Source organism: Cetorhinus maximus, chromosome 19 (genome assembly GCF_964194155.1).
Source record: "Cetorhinus maximus chromosome 19, sCetMax3.hap1.1, whole genome shotgun sequence".
Taxonomy (NCBI): Eukaryota; Metazoa; Chordata; class Chondrichthyes; order Lamniformes; family Cetorhinidae; genus Cetorhinus; species Cetorhinus maximus.
Window position 1 is genome coordinate 48,509,362 of NC_135897.1, and position 27,219 is coordinate 48,536,580.

The window sequence follows — 27,219 nt, forward strand, 5'->3', positions numbered from 1 at the left end:
ATGAAAAGTCATAAGTGATTTAATACTATGCTTTATTGAGGCTCAACAATAAACAGAATCTGTAGATAGGAAATATGCATGCAATAAGTTGAATTACTAAAAAAAATAATTTACAGCAGTACCTATGTATATATTTATACACTAGCTTAAGTCACTTAAGTGATTTGCATGTTTATCAAGACTCATTACCAGCAAGGCTGTGAGAAGGAAATTAAACTGATACGTCTTTCACTGGTATTTCGAAAATACTTATTTTCCTGTTTTATGCCTACCATGCTTCCTGAAAAGGTGGCAGTTTGTTCCATTTAATAATTTAAGATAGAGATCGCAGAATGAACTCACTGGTCAGCAGTTATTAAATGGTAAGGTTCATGTATTTCAAGTCATATTTTCCTCAACGTTAGTAACATATAGCTTGAAAATAAAATTCTCTTATTTTGTGCCATATATAAATTGTAAACGAGGGGCTTTATTTTACCAGAAAAAAATATGCCATACTAATGTGTGATTTAGGCATTTATTTGCTCTTATATAAAGGAAAACTATGTTCCAAAAATTTCATTCAAGGCCTTTTTGGCTGAATAACTTCTTTTTCAGCAATGCTATAAATCATGATATTACGAATAAAATGTATTAACTGCTGCGTCAGACGCATAATGCATTTATAGTTGTTTGGAACTCCAATTCCAAAATGGTGGAACTGGCAATGGTAATCTACCTAGGAGTCTGCATCTTTGCTGAAATTTTTGTTTCTATCATTCACAAACTTTACTGTATTTAGCATTTAAATTTGGATAAATTAGACATACAAGCATTAAATTAGCTGGACTGGGTTCTTTATCCTGCAACAACTAATTGTGACTAGTTGGATTTTTGAAAAAAAAATTAAAAATTAAATTCTGCCAGACTAGATTTTCATGAATGTTTTTGCAGTAAACTCAAAACTAAAAGCCTTAATGCTGTACCACTGACAAAGTTACTCCTGCATGGAAATTTCAGAACTTGTGGTCGGTCTTATCAATTTATTAATTTGACAAAGTTTACAATTATAATTTACATTTCTGAACATGTGGGATATAGAGGTTATCAAATTAAGGCAACAAATAACAATAACCATACATATTATGTTGATAAACTGATATCTCGGTAAGTACAGTACCAAAGTGAAAATATTTCACAGAATGAAATTATGGTAGTCAGTTAATAAAATAGATATACAAAATTATCAAATGATACATTAAAAATGCTGCCTTTGGAAAACCCTAGTCCTCTTATCCTTGAAATAAAATTTTGGTTCACACACAAATTAGGAAATATGTACAGTACACAGTTGGCTGTTAATATCCATCCAAAAACATGTATACGATCAGGATTTTTGGCAAAAATAAAATCCTTTGATGAAAGTTCTATAGGCCATGAAAATCACAACTGCTTTCCTTCCAACCATTTCTTACAGTTTCCAAGATTATAGTGATAAACAGAGCCAAACTGCTGGTAATTTGTTCATTTAGAACAACGCAATTACAAACTGTCAAGAAACTTTAAATATACTGGAATACATCTAAACTTGTCAATACAGTTCAATACAACCTATCCATTTGGCAAAATGTTTATAACAGATCTGTTTTTTAAAAAAAAAATTGGTCACATCAATAATTGAGTTTTACAATGACAGACTGGCAATGGCTTAGTAAATGTACTGTAAATGAACTGTGTCTTAGGATGTACAAAACACCAGATAAACTGAACTATAAAGGACATCAAAATACATTGGCAAAAGCTTCACAATTTTACCAGGACAATCTGATGCTGAATCCATTTACCCGTACATATCCTTAGCCCATGAAATGTGTCCTTGCCAAATAGTGAATTACACGCTAGGCTTTAGGGGTGGGGGGGATGGGCAGGGGGGGGATGACAAAAAAGGTGCAAAGTAGCAGCTCCAGTCACACTTCCACTGTACTGTTAATATTGGGAATGTTTTCACAGAAATAAAAATTATGTTTTGTTCACTCCCATTCCGTGGTTCCAGGTGGCTTTGAGGTCAAGTCATACATGACACGGGAAATTCCAGGTATCTTCTTGATTTCTCTCACCATTTTTAAAATAACCTGACATTACAAGAAAAACAGTTCCGATTAATACTTACTACTTTTAATGTGCATTTAAAAATTCTGTAAACATCTACAATGGGCTAGTGCGCTGTAATGCTAAGTCATAAATAACCTAGGTCTGAGCTGATGATTTGTCAGGACATTAGCTGAAATGCTTAACTGTTCCCTGTGCTAAACTAGGGCAGGATAGAGGAAGAAAATAGAATTAGTGAATCAATAATCCCGGTACTGATCACAACTATTGGAAACTCCTTGGCTGTGGGTATAGGACACAAACACAATCATGCTCATTTGTGATGCCCTGCATGTTTGAATAGCCTTCTGACACACACTGTCGCACTTGAAGAATGATCATTTCGGAAGGAACAAATCTACAGAGTTTTAGTCTAGCAGTCTGAAACTTTAGCAGAGATAAAACCAGAAAAAAAATTAAATAAAATGCACTTTATGTACATACCTGCACCCTACTTTGGCTAGTATTGAAACTAACCACAGAAATTATTTTTATTTAATAATACACTTCTGCATCAATGCTAGAAAACATCCTCTAAATTTGTTGGGGAGATATACTATATTTTCCAAGAACTACAAGATTCAAATCTCACCTCTTCAGGAATGTGATTGCCAGGAGTTGCTGGGATGCCTGTCATGAAATCACTTGTAATGAAGGTTCGAATGACCACAGATCTCTGACAAGATGGCTGCTTCTGGAGTGGGTCACGGTCGAAATGCAATGGTGTTAAAATAACTGGCATCTGACTGATTTTCCCAGAGTAACCTATAAGGGAACACACACACAACTACCACTTACTGAAGAATGTTAATGCAGAGCTAGAACTGCATTTATGTTTAAGTCAAGTAATCACAGATTGTGTTAACTTCTACTTTCTGGCTGGGAGGCTGAAACCCAAATGATTATGAAAACTTCTTTATCTGGAAAAACCTAAAAATCTGAATTAAAAAAAGGCAATTCTGTGGAGCAACAGATTGATATACCAATGCGTTAAGGCAGGGGATGGAAGTGTGCATCTACTAAGAAAGTTCAGATCAACCAAGTCTGAGCAAAAGATGTTTGCATTACTGCAGGTTATTAATGAAAAAGTTTCCAAGATGAGAGCACAATCTTATCCCACTTATGAATTTCTCAAGAATGCTTAACTGTATTCCTACCAGACTCTCTAAGGATGTTGTGTGCCTCAAAGTCAGCCTGCCGGAGTGTGCTAAGCACTCCTGTTGTTAGAAAAGTTGGCGTAACATCTGTTATGGGTTCTCGGATCTGTGGTCCAAAAATATACACAACTCTGAAACACAAACATTTCTATTAATACAGACCAAATTTACAATAGCCTGCAACAGTAAAAAGCCTGTTCATATCATACACAAAAAGTATCATCTAATCTTCCCTTCATATTTACTCTTAAAATAGCTTAAAAACACAATATAAAAACGAACAAACCTGTTAATATTATGACACATTCGTGGAATAAGTCTGGCTAGGAATATGAGGGAATCCCAATGCGGTGGATCCTTACTAGTTAAGCCACAAACATAACTATACGACCTACAGTCACCCTTCAAGACAAAAAATATAATTTCGGAAAATTAACACAAATTTTATTCTTAAAATACACTCTAGGTTCAACTGAGGAAAATACACTATCCTATAGTTCAATAAATCTAAAGTATATAAATACGACAGCTCATATTTCCTGAAAAAAATAGAAATTAATAATGACCAAAATGTAGACAACAGTGGACGTTGGTCATGGCAATAACATGGTAATAATATGGTGATACCACCAATTCAGTAGAATATATACTCACACATTACAGGCATAGTAACAGTCAACAAATGCCAACCGACATGCATATGTATCTTACTTTTCATGGAGCAGCCGATAAATTACCTAACCCACCGTGGAAGAAGTTAGAGTTTTCCAAGTACTATGACATATTTAAAAATAGTATATTCTGGATAATTTTAAAAATGCTAACTGCATTAAATTGAATAATTTACACCAATGCATTTCCATTTCCAGACAACATAATCTGTTGAAACAATTCAATTTTATAAAAATACCATTTAGAGGCATGTTACAAACTATATCAAGTTTAACAGTTACTGTAATGATTTACCTATTTCTTAAAATGTATTACTGACCTGTACTCCAACAGTTTTAATTGGCATCAGAAAAGCAGTGAGTGAATGCAGGCTTGTAATTTGCATCAATTTTTCCTGTTCTTCATCACTTGTACAGGACTTGACCCTCTGCAGTAAAGTGTGTGGCTGTACAAGAACATAATACCGTGACTGCCAAGGTCTTTAGAGTCGTATATTTATATAAACACACCCTTTGCTGAAAGCTAGCATAAATACTTTTATGTACCATCAACACATTGTTAAGACATTTCAATAATCCTATGTCAGAGTTAATGTGAAAAAAGAAAATGTATTTGCTTTTCATAATTATAGGATTCTACCGCACAGGAGGTGGCTCTTCAGTCTGTGCTGGATCTTTGAAAGAGCAGTCGGACTTGGTCCCACATCCCTGTTTTTTTGCCCATAACCCCAAAAATTTGTCAGTCTCAAGTATCTGAACAACTCCTTATTAAAATTATTAATGGAATCAGTGCCCATCTTTTCAGGTAGAGCATTTCAGAGCCTGACCACTCAGAAAATATTTCTTCTCATCTCCCTTTTAGATCTTTTGCCAATGATTTTAAATCTATGGACTCTAGTTAGTGACCCACTCACCAGAGGGAATAGTTTTTCCTCTTATCTCCGCTACCAAAATCTATCTTGAAAGCCTTCAATTGATCACATTCTCCTTGGAACAGACAAGGTTAACAGTCCTAATTTTCTCCAACCCTTCCTCATAACTGAAGTCCCTGGTAACATCCTTGTAAACTCACTGGTGTCTTTTCAAAGCCCATTACATCTTTCCTGAAGTGTGCTACCCAGAATCATCCACAATACTCCAACTGGGGCCTAACCAAACATTATATCTCTGCTTTTATAAATCCAAGTTACCCATATGCTTCTTAAATTACCTTATCAACTTGCCCTGCCACATTTAAGGATTTGTGCAGCTGGAACCTGCTCATTCACATTTCAACAAAATTGCACCAATTTTAGAATACTGTTTTTCAACATTAGTCCTCCCAAAGTGTATTAAATCTCGCAAAGTTGTGATGGACTAATGAGTCATTTAAATGTTTATATGATACTGCCATCCAAATTAGCATTAATATGGCTGCTTCTGAAACAGCCCTTCAACCCAACAAGAGCACAAAGATTTTTTAACAGTTTATCAGAATTTTGTATTGTTGAATTATTAGCAATTTATGTTATAATTACAAAAAAGTTAGTATGCAATGTTTCTCTTTGGGTTGCTGATTTTGGGCTTTAACTTGCCGAAAACTCGTGTCACAGTAGTAATGCATCTGTAATCTGTTCCATACGCCAAGGAATTGTGCTGTGGTGACTCACGGCATTATGTAGACCATTTCATAATTTCTTGGGACTTACACACTGTGCCAAAAGAGACCCTCTGATAAAGAAAATGTAATCATCATGCAACTCCAGTCCGTTGCCCCCTCATTAAAGTCAATGGTGAGGTTGAGTTCACTGAATTAACATCACCATTTAGACTATTGTAGAATGGCACTGAAGGACTTAAGTATTCATATGCTCAGCAGGTTTTGACACAGTTTAAGTGAAGTTCCCACCAGATAAAATTTTATATGTTTAAAATGGAGGAGAGTTAGAATCAAATGCAGCTAATCTGAAACAATCTTATTACTTTACGGTCATGGGTCTGCACTGCAATATTTTTAGTATGCAAGGAAATAACAACTTCAGTCTTTAGTCTATCGAACCAGCCTTACTTTAATCCTAATGCTTTGTTGTAAATAAATCAACAAGCTACTTACTGACAAGACTGTCAGAAATTAAATTGACCAGACACCAGGTTGTGTAAGATCATTAAGCAGCCTTTGTAGACTGATGCCCTTTCACACTGTCCCGATAAGAAACAATGAGAAAGAGTTACAGAATAAAAATCTAACTCCATTTACACCAATTTCTAAAATATGAAAAAGGGAAACCTTTTTCCCTTTTTGTTATGCACTTTTGTTATGCACTTTTGAGAACATTAATTGACACGGTCCATTCTGCTACGAGCCCTTGTGTGTTCATGAGACACTGACTGCTCTCGATTTGCTGCTGTGCTCATTATGGCGCATTCTAATCCATGTGTGGTGCAAGTCTGTCACTGGAGGATCGGCGGGACGGGTGGGGGGGGGAGGGTTGGGTGGCACAAAAGTATAGTGATGAAAACAGAAAATGCTGTAAAACTCCATACGGACTGGAAACGTTAACTCCATTTCTCTCTCCACAGATGCTGTCAGACCTGCTGAGTTTTACCAGCATTTTCTGTTTTTATTTCAGATTTGCAGCCATCTACAGTATTTTGCTTTTAGCTTTGGTCAAAGTATGGCATTTGTTGTCAATGTCACCTTTGCAGCAAATTTTTGCCCTTTAGAAGTTAGGACAAGGTGAGTCATCATTTGCATGGGGTCATCCTAGAAAAGTTTGAAAGATGCTTCATATAGATGATTCTCATTTATTGAGCAGTATTGTATTGCATATGACTTACGTTGCTCTTATTAAAAAATTAAAATGGCAAATGATCTCTGAATTCATGAACAAAGCTTCTACTAATAATTGTAGTGTGCAAAAACATAGGGCAGGATTTTACCGTCGGCGAGCGGGGGTGCGGCCCGCTCGCCGACACGTAAAATAACACGCGGTGACGTCGGGGGAAACTCCCAACGTCACCGCGCCTGATTTAAACTTTCAGGAAGGCGGGAGTGCAGCAAAATCAGCTGCATGCCCGCCGACCTGTCAATGGCCAATTGAGGCCATTGACAGGATCAATTAAGCAATTAAAATATCTGCCCGTCCAACCTTAAGGTTGGCGGGCAGGCCAGGAGCCCCGGCGGCACCTAGAAAAAACATGAAACCTCATCCATCGGCAGGATGAGGTTTCATGAAGGGTTTTAAAAATTTTAATAAAGTTGTTTTGGAAATTATGAACCTGTCCCAACTCATGTGACATGGGGGGAACAAGTAGGGGAATTTTTTTCTTCTATTTTTAATATTGTTGAAAGGAGAGCCGATCTCCCTGAGGCAGCACTTAACCTCAGGGAGATGAGTGTGCTCTTTCATGCGCATGCGCGAAAGAGCGCATTCTCGATTTTAGGCATTCCCCCCCCACCCGCACAGGAGAGCACGTAATGCTTCCCTGCGGGCGTCACGCTGGGCAGGCCTTAATTGGCCCACCCATGTAAAATGGTGCCGCGCTGATTGGAAGTGCGCCCAAACATGCCCGCCCATCAACTTCCCCCCTGACTGGGGAAAAATTCTGCCCATAAACTTACCTTTTTCACACTTGCCGAGAAATCAGCTACTATTTTCAGAATATTGTTGGTTTCTGCAAAGTCTTTGCAAATGTAAGGCTCATCAGCACAGATTATTCTAATTGCAAGACCAGGGCCTTTAAAAAAAAAATTCCACATAAACCAGAAATTACTTATGATACATACAAGAGAGACTACAAAAAGGAATGAGTTCTACTTTAATGAAGGCAGGATTGCGTGTTCAGTTTACCTGGGAATGGGTGTCTCAAAACAATATCTTCAGGAAGACCCAGCTCTCTGCCTAATGCTCTCACTTCATCCTTGTGAAAGTCTTTTAGTGGCTCAATCACTTTACCCTGCAGAACCAAAGATACATAGTTATATACAGGGAGTCCCTGTTTTAAAAATGTCCCCCCTTTAAAGTGGTTTTGTATTAAAGGGCTTTATTTTTTATGTCTGTGTTCCATTTAAAGTGCCGTGTCCCCTGTTTTAACGGTTGCGAGCAGTGGGATGATGGTACCACACGCTCCCCCCTCCCCCCCACGATGGCGCAATCATGCGACCTGGCCCAGTAATTCTGAGTAGTCTGGCTTGTGATTGTGTTGGTGCCATTTTGGCTGTACTACATATTTAAGGAACATCGGGTTTTTTGCTGCATTTTCAGGCACGCAACCGCACCCCCCCCCCCCCTCCGCCCTCCAACCTCAGTAAACTTCATTTTGAAACCTTTTTTTTTTTAAAAACTGTACCCTGTACTAGTTGAGGAACTCTGTGGACTTTTTTTTTGAAAGAATTCTCCGCTGTACTGTAAACTTTGTTTTTCAAATTTCTTTGCTGTTTGTACAGTACAAACCTGAGGAACTGCTGTGGACTTTGTTTTTAAAGGAATTCTTTGCTGTACAGGGGTGCTGCTCTGTACTGTACTATACAGTACCTGTGTTTAAATTTACATAGTATTTCTGTTATATTCAGTGATTTATTTTATTTTGAAAGTTATTTCAGCTAGGAATGCACAGCGCTGCACATGTATGGTACAGTGTTTCAATTTTTACATTGAGTTTTCTGGGCAAAAATCATCCTCAGGACCTAACACTGGCTTTAACACTGGTTTCCATAGGAATCATTCTTCACTTAAAGCAATGATTTTCAGGAACACAACCACCACTTTAAGTGATGACTTCCTGTATTCATTCAAACTTAACTATACCAAACATAACTATAAAATATACTTCCTATCTGAAGAATTATGAAACTAAAACAGATATTTTAACTTCATGAAGAAACTGCAAGCAACTGCATACACACAGTTACTAATAGACAGATTACTGCTTATTATTACAGATAAATGGATCAACTGAGGCTGCAAAATAAGCTCATACCTGTGAACCAAATTGTTAGAGGAACCTTGGAAAAATATTAGCAAATCAATTAATTTACTTTGGTCAAATGTCTCTACTTTTATATTAATCACACTACAACTTTCAGTGATTAGTTTGCTAAACTGTTAGGCAAGAAACAAAGCTGATAAAATTCATCACTGACCTCTTCCCTCAATTTTCTTATCAGTTCAGTATCATTATGATGAGTTTTGATGACATCTGCTTTCCCACTTGCCTCTCTTGATGCACTTTCGATTAAATCTGGCCTCAAAGTACCTTGAGCAAGATATACTTCTTCAGGCTTTAAATTCATTTCCCCAATGACCTCATTTGCAATCTAGAATAAAAAGAACCAAGAGAAACATTTACGCTTTTCATCTTTCACAGCACTTCAAAATATGCTCAAGTAAAACATTTGAGCATTGTACCACAACGTCAAAATTAATTTGGTTAGTGCTACAAAGTTAATTCAGAAAGTACCTTCACAAACGTATCCCCTATTATTTTTCTTTTCTCTTCGGGGTTTGTCGTCATATTTAGGGTCTTACTTATTCTCTTTCTAGGGGTTCTGTCTTCTTCTGAAATTGGTAGAGTTGTTGTACCATTGTAAAATGCATGTGCTGCATTAACCACTGAAAATTTTAAAAGAAAGTTACAGTAATGACTTGCAGGAAGAAAACAGTAACTAAGTTCTAATCTTCAAATGCAACTTAAAACTGAATATCACAATGGTTAGGGTACATAATCATGTATATAGACATAACAATTTGCCCTAAAAGGGCTGTATCAGTCTTGTGCTTCTTGTAATGATTGGCAAGAACTTTATTAATAGCAAGTCAGCCAAATTGGAATTCAGGATACTGTGGTGAGTGGCATACACAAGTAGCACATTACAGATACTTACAGAATACATTGGAATAATTTTCATTTTGAATTTGGCAAAAAAAAAATCCAGATCCTGAACGTAAAAAATGGCAATACTGGGGAATTCTACAAAATTCTGCAAGTGTTAGAAAAGCTTACTACACACGTCAATTGGCTGTATGCAAACCAACTAAGTATGGAACATTTTTGCTACCAATTTTATTTCTCTTCCTTTCCACCTTGCCAATAAAAGATTGGATTCTCAACTTTTAACTTGGATGTTGGTCACAGAATCATAGAAATTTACACAAGAGGCGGCCATTCGGCCCCCATATCTGTGCCAGCCAAGAGCTATCCAATATGCCTTCCTAACAACCTAGACCACCTGCTACCTTAAAGAGTCGATGGACATGCACTGCAAGGGCCCTCTGTTCCTCTACACTTCTTAGGACTACGGTTTATCGTCTTCCCTTGCCTTGCATGCCTTTCCGAAATGCATTACCTCACAATTGTCTGGGCTGTCACTTTCCTGCCTCCTTGGCCTGTTCATTGGAATCTTCCTGCTGCAGTTTTCCTCCTCACGATTAATCACAGCGCCAATTTTTCCACCATCTGCAAACTTAGCAATTACGCCTCATACATTTAAGTCTAATGCACTGATATATACCATGGACCGCAAGGTGCCCAGCACTGAGCCCTGCATATCCCTTTAATGGAAATGGTCAGATAAATACTGACTGATCAATACCCTTTACTTCCAGCCACTGATCCAATTTTGGATCCAACTTGCCACTTTCCCCTTGAATCCCATGGGCTTTCACTTCTCTGGCCAGTCTTTTCCTATTCACTTTACCAGCGCCTTTCATAATTTTAAATCATTATATCTCCTCTTAGCCTTCACTGCTCCAGTGGAAATAGCCCCAGCGTTTCAAGTTTACCACAATGATAATTTCCTTTCCCGGTTATCACCCTGGTGAATCTATACTGTACACTCTGTGGCTTTAATGTCCTTTCTAAATTTGTGCCATATGCTTCACCATCCATGTGCTGTACATAGGTCTGTCAATGTTCGCGATAGGAACACTTCCACATTGGGTTTTATAGTACTATTGATCATTAAAACCAGTTAGAATTTTTTTGTATTTTTACCTTTAACTTTAATACCAAGTTTCTTCAAGGCTTCCTCAACAGTCTGACTCTCTTTTTTCCGCATGAAACCATTGTCTATGTGAACGGCTATTACTTGATCTTGGTTCAAAGCCTTATTCAACAAAGCTGTGCACACTGTAGAATCTACTCCACCACTCAGTAATACCTATGGATCAAGTGACAACAGGTACAATTTCTACACTGTGAAATCCAGGTTATTAAACGAAATGTGCGCAATGCCATGAAAAATAGTTTTTTCACTATTGTAGAAATTTAAAAAGATTAATAAAGCTTACCAAAACTTTGGAATGTCCTACTTTCTTTTGTATCTCTCTGATACATTCTACTTCTCTGCTCTGGACTGTGAATGTCCCGCTACAACCGGCTATATCAAACAAGAAATTCTTCAAAATGTCTTTGCCATGCTCCGTCAAATCTACTTCTGGGTGGAACTGAACCCCGTAGAGTTTCTTGGATTCATTTGCTATTGCTGCACACGGTTCAAACAGAAAATTAACATACACATTTTTAAAGTACTCTTTTGCACAAGATCAAGTATGAATCGCTTCTAAAATAGGCAGTAAACATTCTCACTTGTTTGAAATATTTAGTTTATGGAAATTAAAAGTATGTCCCTTAAAAGGAGGAGCCTTACAATATACATCAACCACAGAATTAATCCAATGATAGAAACAAGTTTGCACCAGCCAGTTTCCACAATTTTAAGCTATCTCAACTGTGTCTTTGTGGGGAATCACTTGACCAGTAAATTGCACACAACTCCTTACTGCCAGTTTCAGAGTGGAACACCCGAAGGCCAGCCCTGGCACAATGTGCGGAATATATTTTAAAATCGAAAAAAAATCTCACTGTAGTTCACACAATGGGCTTTGCCAATCCTGGTCTGCACAGCACCAAATCCCCTCTCATTTTCCCCTCTTGTGCAGAACAATCACATTGTTGTACAGCACCTGCCCTCACAGAAAGCAGTTTCTTACTACTATGAATTTTACTACTTTATTATAGGCAATTACATCTCACTGTCTACAAACAAATATACATTCCACTATGGAAGGGATAAATAGATTGCGCTGTAAATTTAGGTATTCCTTTATCGAATATAGGTAGGTCAGTTAATTACCTCAATCTGCAATGCAAAATCCCTTTAAAGGAACTGTTGTAGGCAAAATGTTAGAAGCTATTGTTAAAGAAATTATAGCAGGGCACTTGAATAAGCTCAAGACATCAGACAGAATCAACACGGTTTTGTGCAAGGGAAATCGTGTTTAACCAACTTAAGAGTTCTTTGAGGAGGTAACATGCTGTGGATAAAAGGGAACCAGTGGATGTACTGCACTTAGGCTTCCAGAAGGCATTTGATAAAGTGTCAAATCAAATGTCATTGCAGAAAATGAAAGCTCATGGTATGGGGGTAACATATTGGCATGGATAGAAAATTGGCTGGCTAAAAGGAAGCAGAGAGTAGGCATAAATGGGTCTTTTTCAGGTTAGCAAGATGTAACGAGTAGTGTGCCACAGGGATCAGTGCCGGGACCTAAACTGTTTACAATTTATATAAACTACTTGGATGAAGGGATGGTTGCCAAATTTGCTGATGACACAAAAACAGGTAGGAAATTAAGTTGTGAAAAGGACATTAGGAGGCTATAAAAAGATATAGATAGGTTAAGTGAGTGGGCAAAGATCTGGCAAATGGAGTATAACGTGGGCGTCCTTGTGCACGAATCCCAAAAAGCTAACATACAAGTTCAACAGGTAATACGGAAGGCAAATGGAATGTTGGCCTTTATTTCAAAAGGAATGGAGTATAAAAATAGGGAAGTCTTGCTAAAACCATTCAAGGCACTAGTTATACTACACCTAGAATAATGTGAACAGTTTTGGTAGCCTTATTTAAGGAAAGATATACTGGAATTGGAGGAAGTCCAGAGAAGGTTCACTAGGTTGATTCTGGGTATGGAGAAATTTTCTCATGAGGGGAGGTGAGTAGGTTGGGCCTTAACTCATTGGAGTTTAGAAGAATGAGAGGCGGCCTTATTAAAACATAAGATTCTTAAGGGGCTTGACAGGATAGATGCTGAGAGGTTGTTTCCCCTTGTAGAGGAGTCTAGGACCAGAGGGCATGATCTCAGAGTAAGGGGTCGCCCATTTAAAACAGAGATGAGGAGGAATTTCTTCTCTCAGAGGGTAGTTAATCTGTGGAATTCTTTACCGCAGAGGGCTGTAGAAGCTGGGTCGTTAAGTACATTCAATGTGGAGATAGACAGATTTTCAATCACTAAGGGAATTAAGGGTTATGGGGAAAAGGCAGGAAAGCGGAGTTGAGGATAATCAGATCAGCCATGATCTCATTAAATGGTGGAGCAGATGCGATGGGCCAAATGGCCTCCTGCTCTTACGTCTTATAGTGAGAAAATGTGAAATTGTCCATTTTGCCAGGAAGAATGAAAGAGAGGCATATTATCTAATTGGTGAGAGATTGCAGAACTCTGAGGTGCAGAAAGATCTGGGTGTCCTAATACATGAATCACAAAAGGCTAGTATGCAAGTACAGCAAGTAATTCGGAAAGCTAATAAAATGTTATCATTTATTGCGAGGGGAATTGAATACAAAAGTAGGGAGGTTATGCTTCAGTTGTACAGGGCACTAGCAAGACCACATTTGGTGTATTGAGCACAGTATTGATCACCTTATTTAAGGAAAGATGTAAATGCATTGGGAGCAGTTCAGAGAAGATTTGGAATAGGCAGGTTGTCTTATGAGGAAAGGTTGGACAGGCTAGGCTTGCATCCGCTGGCGTTTAGAAGAGTAAGAGGTAACTTGATTGAAACATACAAGACCCTGAGGGATCTTGACAGGATGTGATGAGGATGTTTCCTCTTGTGGGAAAATCTAGAACTAGGTGTCACTGTTTAAAAATAAGGGGTTACCCCATTTAAGACAGAGATGAGGTGAAATATTCTCACTCAGAGGGTCATAAGTCTTTGGAATTCTCTTCCTGAAAAGGTGGTGGAAGCAGAGTCTTTGAATATTTTTAAGGCAGAGGTGGATGGATTCTTGGTAAGCAAGGAGGTGACAGGTTATCGGGGGTAGGTGGGATGCAGATTTCAGGTCACTATCAGATCAGCCATGATCTTATTAAATGGTGAAGTAGGCTTGAGGAGCTGAATGGCCTATTCGTGCTCCTTGTTTGTATGTTCGTAAAAATGTCTGGAAACAATAATTTGATTTAATTGTACTGCACACTTATTAAACCAATAATCTAACAGAAAGCAGAGTGAACTACAGAGCTTGATCAGGTAGCAGAAAGCTTTTACAAAACGAATAGTTTTCTCATTCCTCCCTCCACCATATTTTAGAAGATCAATATACTGGGAAATAGCTTTAAAACGTGGAGTAGAACCAAGGGAGGAGGAAGCATAAAATAATGCCTTCCTTTCTATGATGTTATTCTGAAGAAAATAGTTTAAAGGTCTCCTACCTCACAGGAGATATTCCCAGTTTTACCATATATTTTCTACCATAAGTGGAGGCCCATCATTTCAGGTATCCCCTGTCAGAAGGGAGCTGGTCCACCAAGACAACTACAAGAGCTCCAGAATGCATTGTGCGCATCGGGATTCCTTTGTGGCTCTCGACGCTGATCCAGTGTCTCAGCTGAGAAAATTCATTAACAATTGGATACTGCTATATAAAAATCACCATACACACAAGAAAAATCACTGTGATAGTAGTACTGATCATAATCACAGCATGGATAAATTGCTGACTTCCCAGTTGAAAAACAATGTGTGTCACACTACATTCAAAACATACACAAACAAGGTCAAACCTGGATTCACAAACTATTCATTGCTAAATATACCTGCTGCAATGTTTCCAGACTGTGCAACGACTTTGAATCCCTCTGCCACCTTGTCCACACTGTCACCGTGAGTGAGCAGGACAACCTCATCTTTCTGTAGACCTCTAATGGAGCAGAAATGTCAGAAACCAATATAGAAGAATAAACAATAATAAAACATGGGAATTGTACAAGAGGAAGAGGATTATGTTTATTAATGACATTTAACTAAAGCCAACAAGAAATTGCTAGTTCCGTTGGAAATAATTTTCATTTTCTCTTTAGGGCTGAGAAAGAGGGGAAATGAAGAAAAAGTATGCAATTTAGTCACAAAAGCATTAGTTAAATAATAGTTGACAGCATAATTTAGCATTCTTTCTGGGTACTTGGGGGACAGTCAGATCTAGAAGTGCCTACTAGTACAAAACTGCTCCAATAAAGATTCAAAACAAGTTCCAATTTTGGGGGTGGGGGAGAAAGAGCTGGGGGTGAGAATTTAATGCAAGAAACATGGTATGAAACTTTTCAAGTTGTACATCTCTAGCCTTCCTTTCAAAATAGATTTAATTAGTATAGCATAAAAATGTATGGACTGTAGAAACTAGATGGTGCATTAAGCACATATATTGGCATCCCTGGTCAGGAAGATTCATCCACTCGCTCACTTCTCTCAAGGACAAAAAATTGCGAATACATCGGATTTAAAATAAGGCACCAGTACCTGAACAGTGAACAGCTATTATCCACATTTACTGTAAAGAGGCCATCCTCTCTCACATTCTTTCTGTGCACTGTACCTCCAAAAACTTTATTCATCATCTGTGAATTTAAATAAAAATTGGTTTGCATGTAATGCTTCAATTTTCCCCTACATTAAACTTAAAATTCTAGTTTACTGTTGAACAGATAATATACCCAAGGCAATGGATGAAAACCACACTTTACATCAAAAAGGCACTGTACATAACTCAACAAAAACAATTTTAAGTAAAATTATGCCACCGTAGTACCCCTGATAAATAAAAGGTGCAGATAAAAGTGCAATTCTTTAGGGGCATAGGAAAGAGGAAGAATAGGCCATTTGGCCCCCTCCAGCCTGCTCCACCATTCTAATTGATCACTGCTTATCTTCTACCTCATGCCATTTTCCCACACTATCCCCATATCCCTTGATATCTTTAATACCTAGAAAGATATCAATCTCAGTCTTCAATATACACAGAGCCTCCACAGCCCCTTGGGGTAGAGAATTCCAAAGATTCACCACTTGGAATGAAATTAGCCTTAGTCTTTACCAAAAACCTACGTTAATGATCTGAATTTGTGCACAGTACCTGCATTCCGTAGCAGATTCCAAGAACAGGTTTGCCAATTGTAAATATTGCTGGATCAAACCATGGAGCATCTTCTGCATAAACAGAACTTGGCCCCCCTGATATGATAATAGCACTGTAAGACAGGAACAGTATTTAAGAACAAGTCACTTGCATATCTGTAGGAATGTAATAATTGCAATATGGTAAGCTGGCAATCAAATTCTACCATGAAAGAAAGAAAAACTTAATGCAATATTAAGTGATATAAAAACAGAAAATGCTGGAAAAACTCAGCAGGTCTGACAGTGTCCGTGGAGAGAGAAACAGAGTTAACGTTTCAAGTCAGCACGATTTTTCTTCAGAGCAATATTAAGTGGTTTATTATTTTAAAAAGTAAGAAATTAGAAAGTAAAAAGGAGATTTCCAAAAGAATTGGAATTTAATACAAGGGATGGAACAGTGAGTGTGCAAAATAGAATAAGCAGAAAAACTGCTTAATAGAAAGTGTCGATAGTTACAAAGTTAGTGCCTCTTTGGTTTTCATAAAAGCAGTATCAATATCATAATTAGGAGAATTTTCAGACTAGAGTTTAAAAGTAAAATGACTGAAGAAATTGCTAATATGCATTGCACTTCAACTCCATGAAAATGACAGACTCAAGGCACTTTTCCCATTCAGCTATCCCAATCACAAGATTAGGACTTGAGTGATAAAAAAATAAACTAATTGTAAAGAAATACGCAAATAGAAATAGATATGAATGCTATAAATCAACCAGAGTACTAAAACTAACATACCACATGGGAAGTTATTAAAGCTCTGAAGGTGTGAAGTTACCTCTTCCATGTGGTATCTCACACTTGTGAAAACAGTCATTTCAACAATCACATACCAAATTTACACCTACTCCTATTTTTTATGTTCTAGTCATCTTTTCTAACCTTGTTGGTATTTTCCATCTTATTACCTAAGACTACTAAATGAATATGAACAACACATGTGCATGAAATTTTAAGACTGTAACTTGAAGGCATTTGGATCAGGCGCCCCAAATAATGAACATACCCCATGAACATGGAGACAGAGAGCTTCAACCCCAGTTAATTTCAATAGGATTTCATTACAAGGTGTCTCACAACCAAGAACAGATGAATGCCATTATGTATCCCTGTTGAGCACTCCAGTGGGTTGGAGTGAAATATTTGAAAGTTTTAATTTTAATAATAAAGTATTTTTATAATCATATTCCAAACTTTTTGAATATGTATTTCAAAAGTGGCAGGAGAATCCATCATATATTTATATATAAATACAAACATCCACTTGAACTGCACCAAAAGCTGATTCGTACCGAAAACCATTCTCTTTGATTGCAAAAGCAGGTGTCTCCAGTGGCAGGATTTCTGACTGTACAAGAAGTTCTCTAACACGCCGGTCAATCACTTTTCCATACTGTGCTCCTGCATCAAGAATCACGAGGGCCCCTTCATATTGGTGTCTGGCATCCTTGATGTCTCCTCCAGCAGTCTCCTATTCAGGAATGGGAGGGAGTGGAACAAAACTGATCATAGAATACTTTTACATCTGATTTTAAAACAAATTCTGAGAAGTTGCGACATATGTCATATCTCATTCACATGATAATAAACAACACCAGTATACAAGCTGAAATATATGATGTATTAAAATATCTGTCCCTTAACAAGGCTTAATTTTAGGGACTGGTAGACCACTATTGCACAATACACAGCTAAAAAATACACATCAGCTCAACCTTGTGCAACTTTAAAGACAAACTTTGTCAAACTGCAGAATCAAACACCCTCTCCGAAAAGCACTGTGGGTGTACCTACACCACCTGCTCAAGGGCACTTAGGGATGGTCAATAAATGTTGGCCGTCCCAAGAATTTAAGTTCAAAATTAAACTTATGCTAAAGTCTTAATTTACATAAAAAGCTTCTAGAAAAATATTCTGTGAAAAATTCAACACTAGATGGCAAAAGCAGTCATAGCATCAAAATTATTTTCCTTAACTGTAGAGCAAATGATTGAGTTCAGGATCCAAAGTGTGCCAACAGAAAGGGAATGAGGGAGGCTGCTTCAACTCACCTATCAACAACATTGAAAAAGAAACCTAAAATCTGTTCTCCTTCTTGTATGTAATAACATTGAGGATAACATTTCAAAGCTAAAATTAGCCCCTGACTGATGACACCACTTAGTAAAGTCAGGACAAAAATTTACTGAGGCTTATAAAGACACGTCATTCAAAAAGCCTGCCCTAAACACTTGCCATTCAGAAGTAATTTCTTGCACAACTATTTTGGAGATAAAGTTAGTGTCTGCTCCAAATAACACCTGAAAAAAAACGTTGGCAATATATACTTACACCATCAAATTTTCAATAGCCACCTCCTTTCAGGTCACAAATTCTCTTCTTCATTTTGCCAGGAGCCAGTAGCAGTACAATCCAGCACATTATCAATGCAAAATTCATTGGTTTTGAAGTTTGTCATCCATGTTCTGATCAGTTTTTAGTTTTGAGACATGTTTTGAACTCATGTTCCCCCCAAACCACCAACACCCTTCAAAAAAATCTAACAGCTAAGGTTAGAGTACAGCCTCTAAGAGTCAAAACCTACTGCTTACAGATTAACGCAGACCAAATCTAACAATTAACCTCAAGTTGTAGCGAACCACCATTTGGGGCATGTGGGATTTCTGCTCATCACCTTAAGTGTCAGCTTGGTTCAATTGATAATAAATCGCACAATTCTCCTGGGATGTGGGTTCAATCTATTTTTGGACTTGAGGGTGACATTCCAGCACTGTATTGAGGGCATGTTACTGTTTCGGAGATGCCATTAATCTGTTAAAATGTTGAACTTAAGCCAACCTGCCTGCTCTGGTAATTCAGATTGACAGAAAGTATCCCAAAGCAATATCTGAAGAACAGGGAGTTCCTTCCTCAACAACCATCACCAAAATTAGATGCGCAAATTGACTTTAACTTTTACTCACACAGCATTGATTATGCTAGAGAGAAAAAGTAACTTATCGTTTGTAAAGTTTTGCAACATCCTGAGGACTGTAGTAATGCAAGTTAATGCAATATAATTTGATCATACGTTATTTCTTACTTCAGAAGATGGAATAATGGCACACTTCTAGGTCACTCTATGCCCCACATTTAGGATAAACTACATAATCAAGCAGGAGAGGCAGGATTCAAGGAAATACTATTATACTCTGATGCTATACAATGTAAACGACGACTCACGGAACATCTATTTTGATCTTATACAAAAGGCTGAGGACCTCAAACATCCAAAATGAGTGAAGAGAGCACTCACTAAATTGAATACTGCTGCAACACTGTTAACTCAACATTATTACTATTATGCAGCTCTTCCTTGAGGCCTTTCCTTGCTTCGTTGATGCTCTGTAAATACAAAGCTGGAAAAATAAAACTTTCTTTAAGAGACACAATCTCACGGAGGAGACATCAGGCCAATCCACATCAACAATCTGCTCTGAAAACCCTGCTTCTGTTTTGACAACTGTGACAATTGCACCCAGCAGCTGAAACAATCCACAACATTCTAAATAAAACAACCCAATAGCTTTCTACAAGTAAAAGTCAATTCACCCTATCACCCAATGTTAATGGATGAAGCCTTCCAAAAATATTCCAGGATCTGGATACAGATCCACATCTTGGCCAAAAACCGCTCTTCCTTGGGCAATATCCTGGGTACCAAGTTTCATTAAAATCTGTCCATTCATTTTTGAGCTATATTGTTTACAGACAAACAGGATGAAAACATTACTATTACAATTCTGAGGCGTAAAAGATTATGTTTCCAACTGCGTCTTTAATTTAGGATAAAATGAAGGGGGTCATGTGTCCTGTTCTCAAGTCTACCCGACTGCAAGCCTGGGTCATTTGATTGCCAAAGATTAAAGAGGGCCAAGATTGTTTTATTGGGAAGAAGATTCAAGGTGTCTACACTTGAGAGGCAATGGCAGCCTGAGTGCTAACAGTGGATAGACTGAGTCTCCAAAGTCCAAGGAAAATGTTGAGAATGTCAGGTTGTAAACAGTCTTGCTTTAAATTGTCCAGTTACTTCCAAGGTAAAAGAGGTTTGGGGTCTCAAGGATAGCTAATCAGCATCTCAACCTGGATACATGGTCCATGTGATTCGCATGGTCATGGTGATGGGCTTTTGAGATGGGAGGGGTACAAAGGAAGGCATTGTGATATTGGGTTGCAGACTTTCTTAAAATACCACAGACAAGTTAGTCTGCCTGAGTCCAGAGGAGAACAGCTAGATGCTCCATCGTGCAGAAACGTAGGTGGGAGCACGCGCTAGGATTGGAGAGAATAAATTCACGGGGAGTTAAAGCAAGGCTGGAATATTTGCCTAGCTTTAGCTAAAGGAAGTCACTAGAAAACCTTGCACCATGAAAGACAGCTCGGGAGTTAAAAGACTAGGAAAGGATAAGATCAGAAATAAATCCTTGAGAGCCAGGAATCATTGTGGGCTGATTCTGGGAGAATTAAATGTCTACTTAAAGGACAGTGCAATGCATACCTGATAGTGAGTTTCTTCAGTTGCATTAAAAGTTCTGATCTATAGTTTGAAGTATAAGTTGTCTACAAAAATAGTGTTTAATCAATAGTGCTTTGAGTTTGTTTGTTACAGCAAACATCTTAAAACGTGAAATCTGTTCAGCTATTAACTGGAAGTTTGAATTTCTTTTTAGAAGTTGCAGTCTCTACAGGGATTGAAACATTACCTCTACCTACCTTCAGTGGCAGAGGTAAAAAAAAGTCGATTTGCCCCATCCCCAATGTTAATGGATCCTTTAAAAAATTCCAGGGTCTTCATCCCTATCTTCACCAAAAACTAACCAATTCTTCATTTAGCCATACGCTGTGTACCAGGTTTCATTGAAATCCATCCATTAGTCTTTCACATACTGTTTACAGACAAACAGGCCACCAAACAGGGGTGAAAATATTGCCTCTGCCCACCTTAAATGGCAGAGGTAATTAGTTTATAATGAAGCACCGCATTTGAATAGAGGTGTGGGGCAAACTAAACCTAAAGAAAAAAGGTATACACTAGCTACATAAAGACTACAAGGATGATAACAAAAGGAAATACAAAGAGCTTAGGAAGGAGGTTAAAAAATATTTAGAAAGCAAAAGGGAACTTTATAAATAAATTATCGAAGATACAAAAAAGAAATAGTATTCTACTGATGCATAAATGACAAATCTGGATAGGGATAAAGCCACTAAGATATGTATAAAATAAACTCAGATACTAGCAGCAAAACAGTAGAAATATTGAATAGATACATGGCCTCATTTTTATCAGGGAGACTATAAAGGCAGGCATGATATTAGAAGAGATCAAAAAAGACAGACATTCAGGACAGAAATTAGGGAAATAATTTATAAGCTGATCAAACAAAGGATAAAGCCACTGGATCAGATGGATTGCATCCTCACATATTAAAGTGAGTTACAGAAGAAATACCAGAGGCACTATTACATAAAAATTTATTAAATGAGGGAATAGTGTCAGAGGATGGGTGAACTGGTAATACTATTCCTTTATTTAAAAAGGGACATAGGACAAGTCCAGGGGATGATAGAAAAGGTGTAAAAAACCAATATGTAATAATCAAGAAGGCCTTCCTTGACCAACCTTATTGAATTCTTTAAATGAGTAACAGAAGAAGAGTAGGTAAGAGTAATTTAGCAGATGCAATCTATTAGGACTTTCAAAAAGCCTTCAATAAAATAGCCTCTCAATTCAGAGCACACGGAACCATTAGAACATTGGAGTTGGCCATTTGGCCCATGACTTTGGCTCTCTCAGGAGCAATCCAGTCATCACACTCTCTCACTCCATCCCCTTAGCCCTGCAAGTTTATTTCTAACAAGTGCCAATCCAAGTTCCTTTCACCTCCATCACCCTCAGACAGCCAGTTTCACATAGTAGTAGAATAGAGCACAAGCCAGCAACAAACGAGAGAATAGGAGTTAAGAGCCACTTGTCAGATAGGTAAAATGTAGGAAGTGGTGTTCCCACAAGAACTGTGCTACAACCACTGTTGCTCATAATTTACATTAAGAATTTAGACAAAAGGATTGGAAGTACAATTTCAAAATGCGCAGGTAACATGAAATTGGGAGGTGTCATACTTACAAGGAATAATGTGATAACATTCAGGGAGACATTAATAAGCTTGCAGAATGGGCATTTAATGGCAAATAATTTTAATGCAGGTAATTGTGGTATTTTGGTAAGAATAAAGTTGTATACTGCTTGGATGATGTGGTAGAGGATAAAGGGATCCACAAATCACTAACAATAGTAAGTGCCAAGATCCCCTATTTTTGAATTCTATTCTTTTAGAAGAAAGAGATTGTTGAAATCAGGAACCCCAATCAGAACATGCTTGAAGTATGTGCACAGTTCTGGTCTCAGTATTATTAAAAAAATAAAAAAATAGAGGCTTGGCGAAGGTGCAAAAAAAAAGGTTTATAAGAATGACAATCAGAATTGAGAAATTATACCTATCAGGAAAGATTGAAAAGATTTTCTCTAGAAAAGAGAAGGCTGATGGGTGACCTGATAGAGGTCTTTCCAGATTATGGTGCTTGATGTGGAAATGACTAGAGGTTATAAATATAGTAAATCCAAAAGGGAATTCAGAAAAAACTTTTTACCCAAATAGTGTGAATGTGAAACACACTACCACACAAAGTAGTTGAGGGATATAGCACAGATACATTAAAGGGGAAGCCAGTTAAGCACTAGCGATTAAGAAATAGGATATCCTGGTAGGGTTAGGTGAAGAAATACGGGAAGAGGTTTGTGCTGAGCAGAAACATTGGCATCGATGCATTGGTCTTGTTTCTGTGCTGTAAATGGTATGGTCCGGATTTTGCCGTCAGTGGTAAAAGAATGGCTCAATACACCGACAACTGCATGCAAAGTTTTCACAGGCCTTTGAGAAGAGACTTGCTGTCACAATCAACCAGAATGTAGAATCCTCAAGGACACAAAGTCCAAACCAAGTATAAATTAGATTCAAATCATCAACAAAAAACAAATAAGGGAAAAGGAGGATAGGATTTACGAGAGACAAAAGGCAGAAAAAGTAGATTAAAAAGACAATAATTAAATTCTGCAATGAATGAGATTCTACATTTGTAACATTAAATTCAATGTCAGAGGTTGTTTGGCACTAATTATGACTTATCACATCGTTTAAAAAACTTACTCACACCTAAATGGACAAGTCTTTCTTCCAGCGTCTTTAGTGTGTAACTACCGCAAGTTCATACCCTTTCATGGATTTCAATAGTTTCTTGAGTTTAGTCTGTGAAGCAACAGGGTAACGCTATGCTAACTTTCAGATTTCTGCATTTCACTGCATGTGCGTATTTTGGAAGCTAGAAGTTACCACCTGAAGAATCTTAACTAGCATTGATTCTATAATTCATTAATGCTATTCACTAATGTGATGTCCCTGTTCAAGAAAGGAGACAGACAAAAAGCAGGAAACCATAGGCCAATCAGCCTAACATCTGTAGTTGGGAAAATGCTAGAGTCCATTATTAAGGAAGAAATAGCAGGACATTTAAAAAAGCTTAACGCAATCAGAGTCAACATGGTTTTGTGAAAGGGAAATCACGTTTGACAAATTTGCTAGAGTTCTTTGAGGATATAACAAGCAGAGTTGATAAAGGGGAACCAGTAGATGTAGTGTATTTGGATTTCCAGAAGGCATCCGATAAGGTGCCACATAAAAGGTTATTGTGCAAAATAGGGTCTCACGGTATTGGGAGTAATGTATTAGTGTGGATTGAGGATTGGTTAACATACAGAAGACAGAGTCGGGATTAATAGGTCTTTTTCAGGTTGGAAAGACGTAACTAGTGGAGAGGCCTTAGGACTGGTCCTTGTGGTACAATTATTTACTATCTATATTAATGACTTGGAGGAGGGGGCAGAGTGTATCCAAATTTGCTGACAATACAAAAATAGGTGGAAAGGCACATTGTGATGAGGACATAAGGAACCACAAGGGGATATAGATCGGTTGAGTGAGCGGGCAAAAATTTGGCAGATGGGAGTTTAATGTAGGAAAGTGTGAGGTCATGCACTTTGGTAGGAAAAATCAAAAGGCAGGCCATTATTTAAATGGAGAGACATGCCAAAAAAGTGCAGCACAGAGGGATCTGGGTGTTCTTGTGCATGAAACACAAAGTTATCATGCAGGTGCAGCTAGTAATTAAGGCAGCAAATGGAATTTTGGCCTGTACTGCTCGGGAGTTGGAGTTTAAAAATAGGGAAGTCTTGTTACAACTGCACAGGGTGTTGGTGAGGCTGCACCTGGAGCACTGTGTACAGTTTTGGTTCCCGTGTTTAAGGAAAGATATACTGGCAATGGAGGCAGTTCAAAAGAGATTCACTAGGCTGATCATTGGGATGAAGGGGTTGACTTATCAAGAATGGCTAAACAGGTTAGGCCTTTATTCATTAGAGTTTAGAAGAATGAGGGGTGATCTTACTGAAACATGCAAGATTCTGAGGGATCTTGACAAGGTAGATGTTGAGAAGATGTTTCCACTAGTGGGGGAATCTCAAACTAGGGGACATAGTTACAGAATAAGGGGATACTCATTTAAAACTGAGATGCGAAGGAATTTCTTCTCCCAGAAGGTTGTGAATGTCTGGAATTCTCTACCCCAAAGAGTTGTGGAAGCTAGATCACTGAAAGTATTTAAAGAGGAGGTAGATAGGTTTTTGAAATATTGGGGAATTGAGGGTTACTAGGAGCTGGCACAAAAGAGGCGTTGAGGCCTTGGGCAGATCAGCCATGATCTTATTGAATGGCAGGGCAGGCTTGAGGGGCCAAATGGCCTTCTCCCGCTCCTATTTCTTATGTTCCTATAGTTGCCAGTTAATTTGGATCTATAGCTTTGTTCTGCTTCTTTGCTGATCATGTACCTGTACCAGCTTTCTTCCTTGATCGATTGAAAAGCCCAATTTATCCCATTTTCCTCACAACTAAATCCTATGATATTGTTAGAGTACAGCCTTAGGGCTCTTCTCTGTGCTACTTCTCTTGAAACACAATGATCAAGTGTAGGGTTGCAAGAAACAAAATTCACAAAATGTAGGAAATTTACAGAATACTGAAGTACTGGCAAGGCATCATTCCTCTAACAAAAAATATCCACTGATTCTGAACAACAATGACAAAATCTTCAAATATTTTAAAACTGTATATTTATATGGCATATCTAACCAGAATAGATAGCTTTCCAAAAAACTTACAGGTGTGCAGAAAACATTTTCCTGCACTGTTCTAAAGCTTGTCCCTATAAAAAAAAACTTGTCCTGTTGCAAAATGATTTACTCATGTTACTTCGACCATTTTAATAAGATCGGTTGCTCTCTTCAGGACGCTCCTATGGGCAATGGCCATTTTACAATCTCTGATATTAATGATCAGAGATAAGAAATGAACCGATTGCCACACAAGCCTCCCCCAGCCGAGGTGCAGCTTGACAGATGACCTGAAAGCGAGGAACTGTCGAGAGGCTTTCCTTCACTTTTTAAGAGTCTAACAAACATACTGAAGACAGGGGGAGTGCAACTTCAGAAGCTCTCGGCCGGAGGGTCGGTCTTCCCATTCCCTCCCTCCCTCCAGACAGCGGGCCCATAGAGCCTGACTCTCCAACCTGCCATTGCCAAAATAAACAGACCAGGCGGGAAACAGCACCTACTTCCCTTCCCCTCCCCTCCTCTCCCCTCCCTTCCCTTCACCCGTGGTCTCGTCACCGGCCCCGGGTCAACATCCCAGAAAAAGAAGCGAACTAAACACAACTGAGCGCCCGGATTACCAGGCCGCAGCCTCGACTTCCCTCACAGCACAGCGTTATAACTCGCTAGCCCGCCCCCTCCTCCCGCACTGGATATTGCGGAGTCGGCCGACATGAAACTCCATGCCGCTTCTCATTCAGAGAAACTAACCTTAGAGTCACCGTTACACAACGCCATCGCCATCGCCGCTGCCCCGTCCCAGCCACGAGCTCCCGCTTTCGCGCCCACACTGCCCCGCGCCAGCCCAGCCTAGTCCCTCCCTCAGTACGGCCCCGCCCCCTGGCCGGCCAGTCAGCACAGAGTCTCACCCCGCCGCTAGGAGGGGCTACTGAGTATAGCCAGCCAACAACTCAAATGCAACAATTCGAGGTTGAATGGTATTGGACTCGAACAAATTCACAATCTCGAGGGGTTTTTTGTCCGTCAGTTTATGCACCATATATTCCTATTTATGGACAAGAAGAACTTATATTTATATAGCGTCTTTAGCATAATAAAACATCTCAAGGTGCATCACAGGAACATTTTAAAGCAGAATTTCATGAGCCACATAAGGTGAGAGTTAGAGAGGTGAAAAGGAAGGCATTGTCATGTTTTATCATGATATAAATGGCACCAATCACTCATAAGGGATTATGTAAACATGTTGTGGGTTCATTTATTTAAACTACACACATGAGAACAGATATCCATGGATGGAAAGCTTGGAGACATCAGCAGCAGCACTGTGTGTACTGTGTTCTGTCAATAGACCAAAGTGAAACTGAGGCTGAATCACATGGCACACTTCCCCTCAAATGATGGCATCTTATAAAATGTTACATAAAAATATATAATATTAATATATATAATATATTATAATATATATTAATATAACATAATAATAAAATATTATAGAGTCATATTATGAAATCCCCCCTTCTTTTTAAAGATACTTTCTCCCTTCCAAAGAAGTATAACTATATGCATGTTTATGGTTAGGTGAGGTGGGAGTGACTGCTCTTGACATCAAGGCAGCATTTGACTGAATGTGGCATCAAGGAGCCCTAGCAAAACTGGAGTAAATGGGAACCAGGGGCTGGTTAGAGTCATACCTCGCCCAAAGGAAGATGGTCATGGTAGTTGGAGGTCAATCATGTCAGCTCCAGGACATCACTGCAGGAGTTCCTCAGGGTAGTGTCCTAGGCCCAA

At 38.4% G+C, this 27,219-nt stretch overlaps 1 protein-coding gene across 1 annotated transcript; it reads right to left on the reverse strand.

The window, feature by feature from the left end:
• Positions 1-15: 15 nt before the first annotated feature.
• Positions 16-26,288, reverse strand: gmps (guanine monophosphate synthase). The gene is made up of 16 exons (XM_078563810.1): positions 26,179-26,288; positions 17,462-17,640; positions 16,128-16,242; positions 15,515-15,612; positions 14,815-14,918; positions 11,224-11,417; positions 10,928-11,093; positions 9,395-9,546; positions 9,078-9,251; positions 7,786-7,891; positions 7,557-7,672; positions 4,276-4,401; positions 3,571-3,686; positions 3,285-3,415; positions 2,720-2,892; positions 16-2,111 (listed from the first exon to the last, which is right to left on the reverse strand). The coding sequence occupies exons 1-16, from the start codon at positions 26,209-26,211 to the stop codon at positions 2,010-2,012; spliced, it is 2,085 nt and encodes a 694-aa protein (XP_078419936.1). The 5' UTR covers positions 26,212-26,288; the 3' UTR covers positions 16-2,009.
• Between the last annotated feature and the right edge of the window lie 931 nt (positions 26,289-27,219).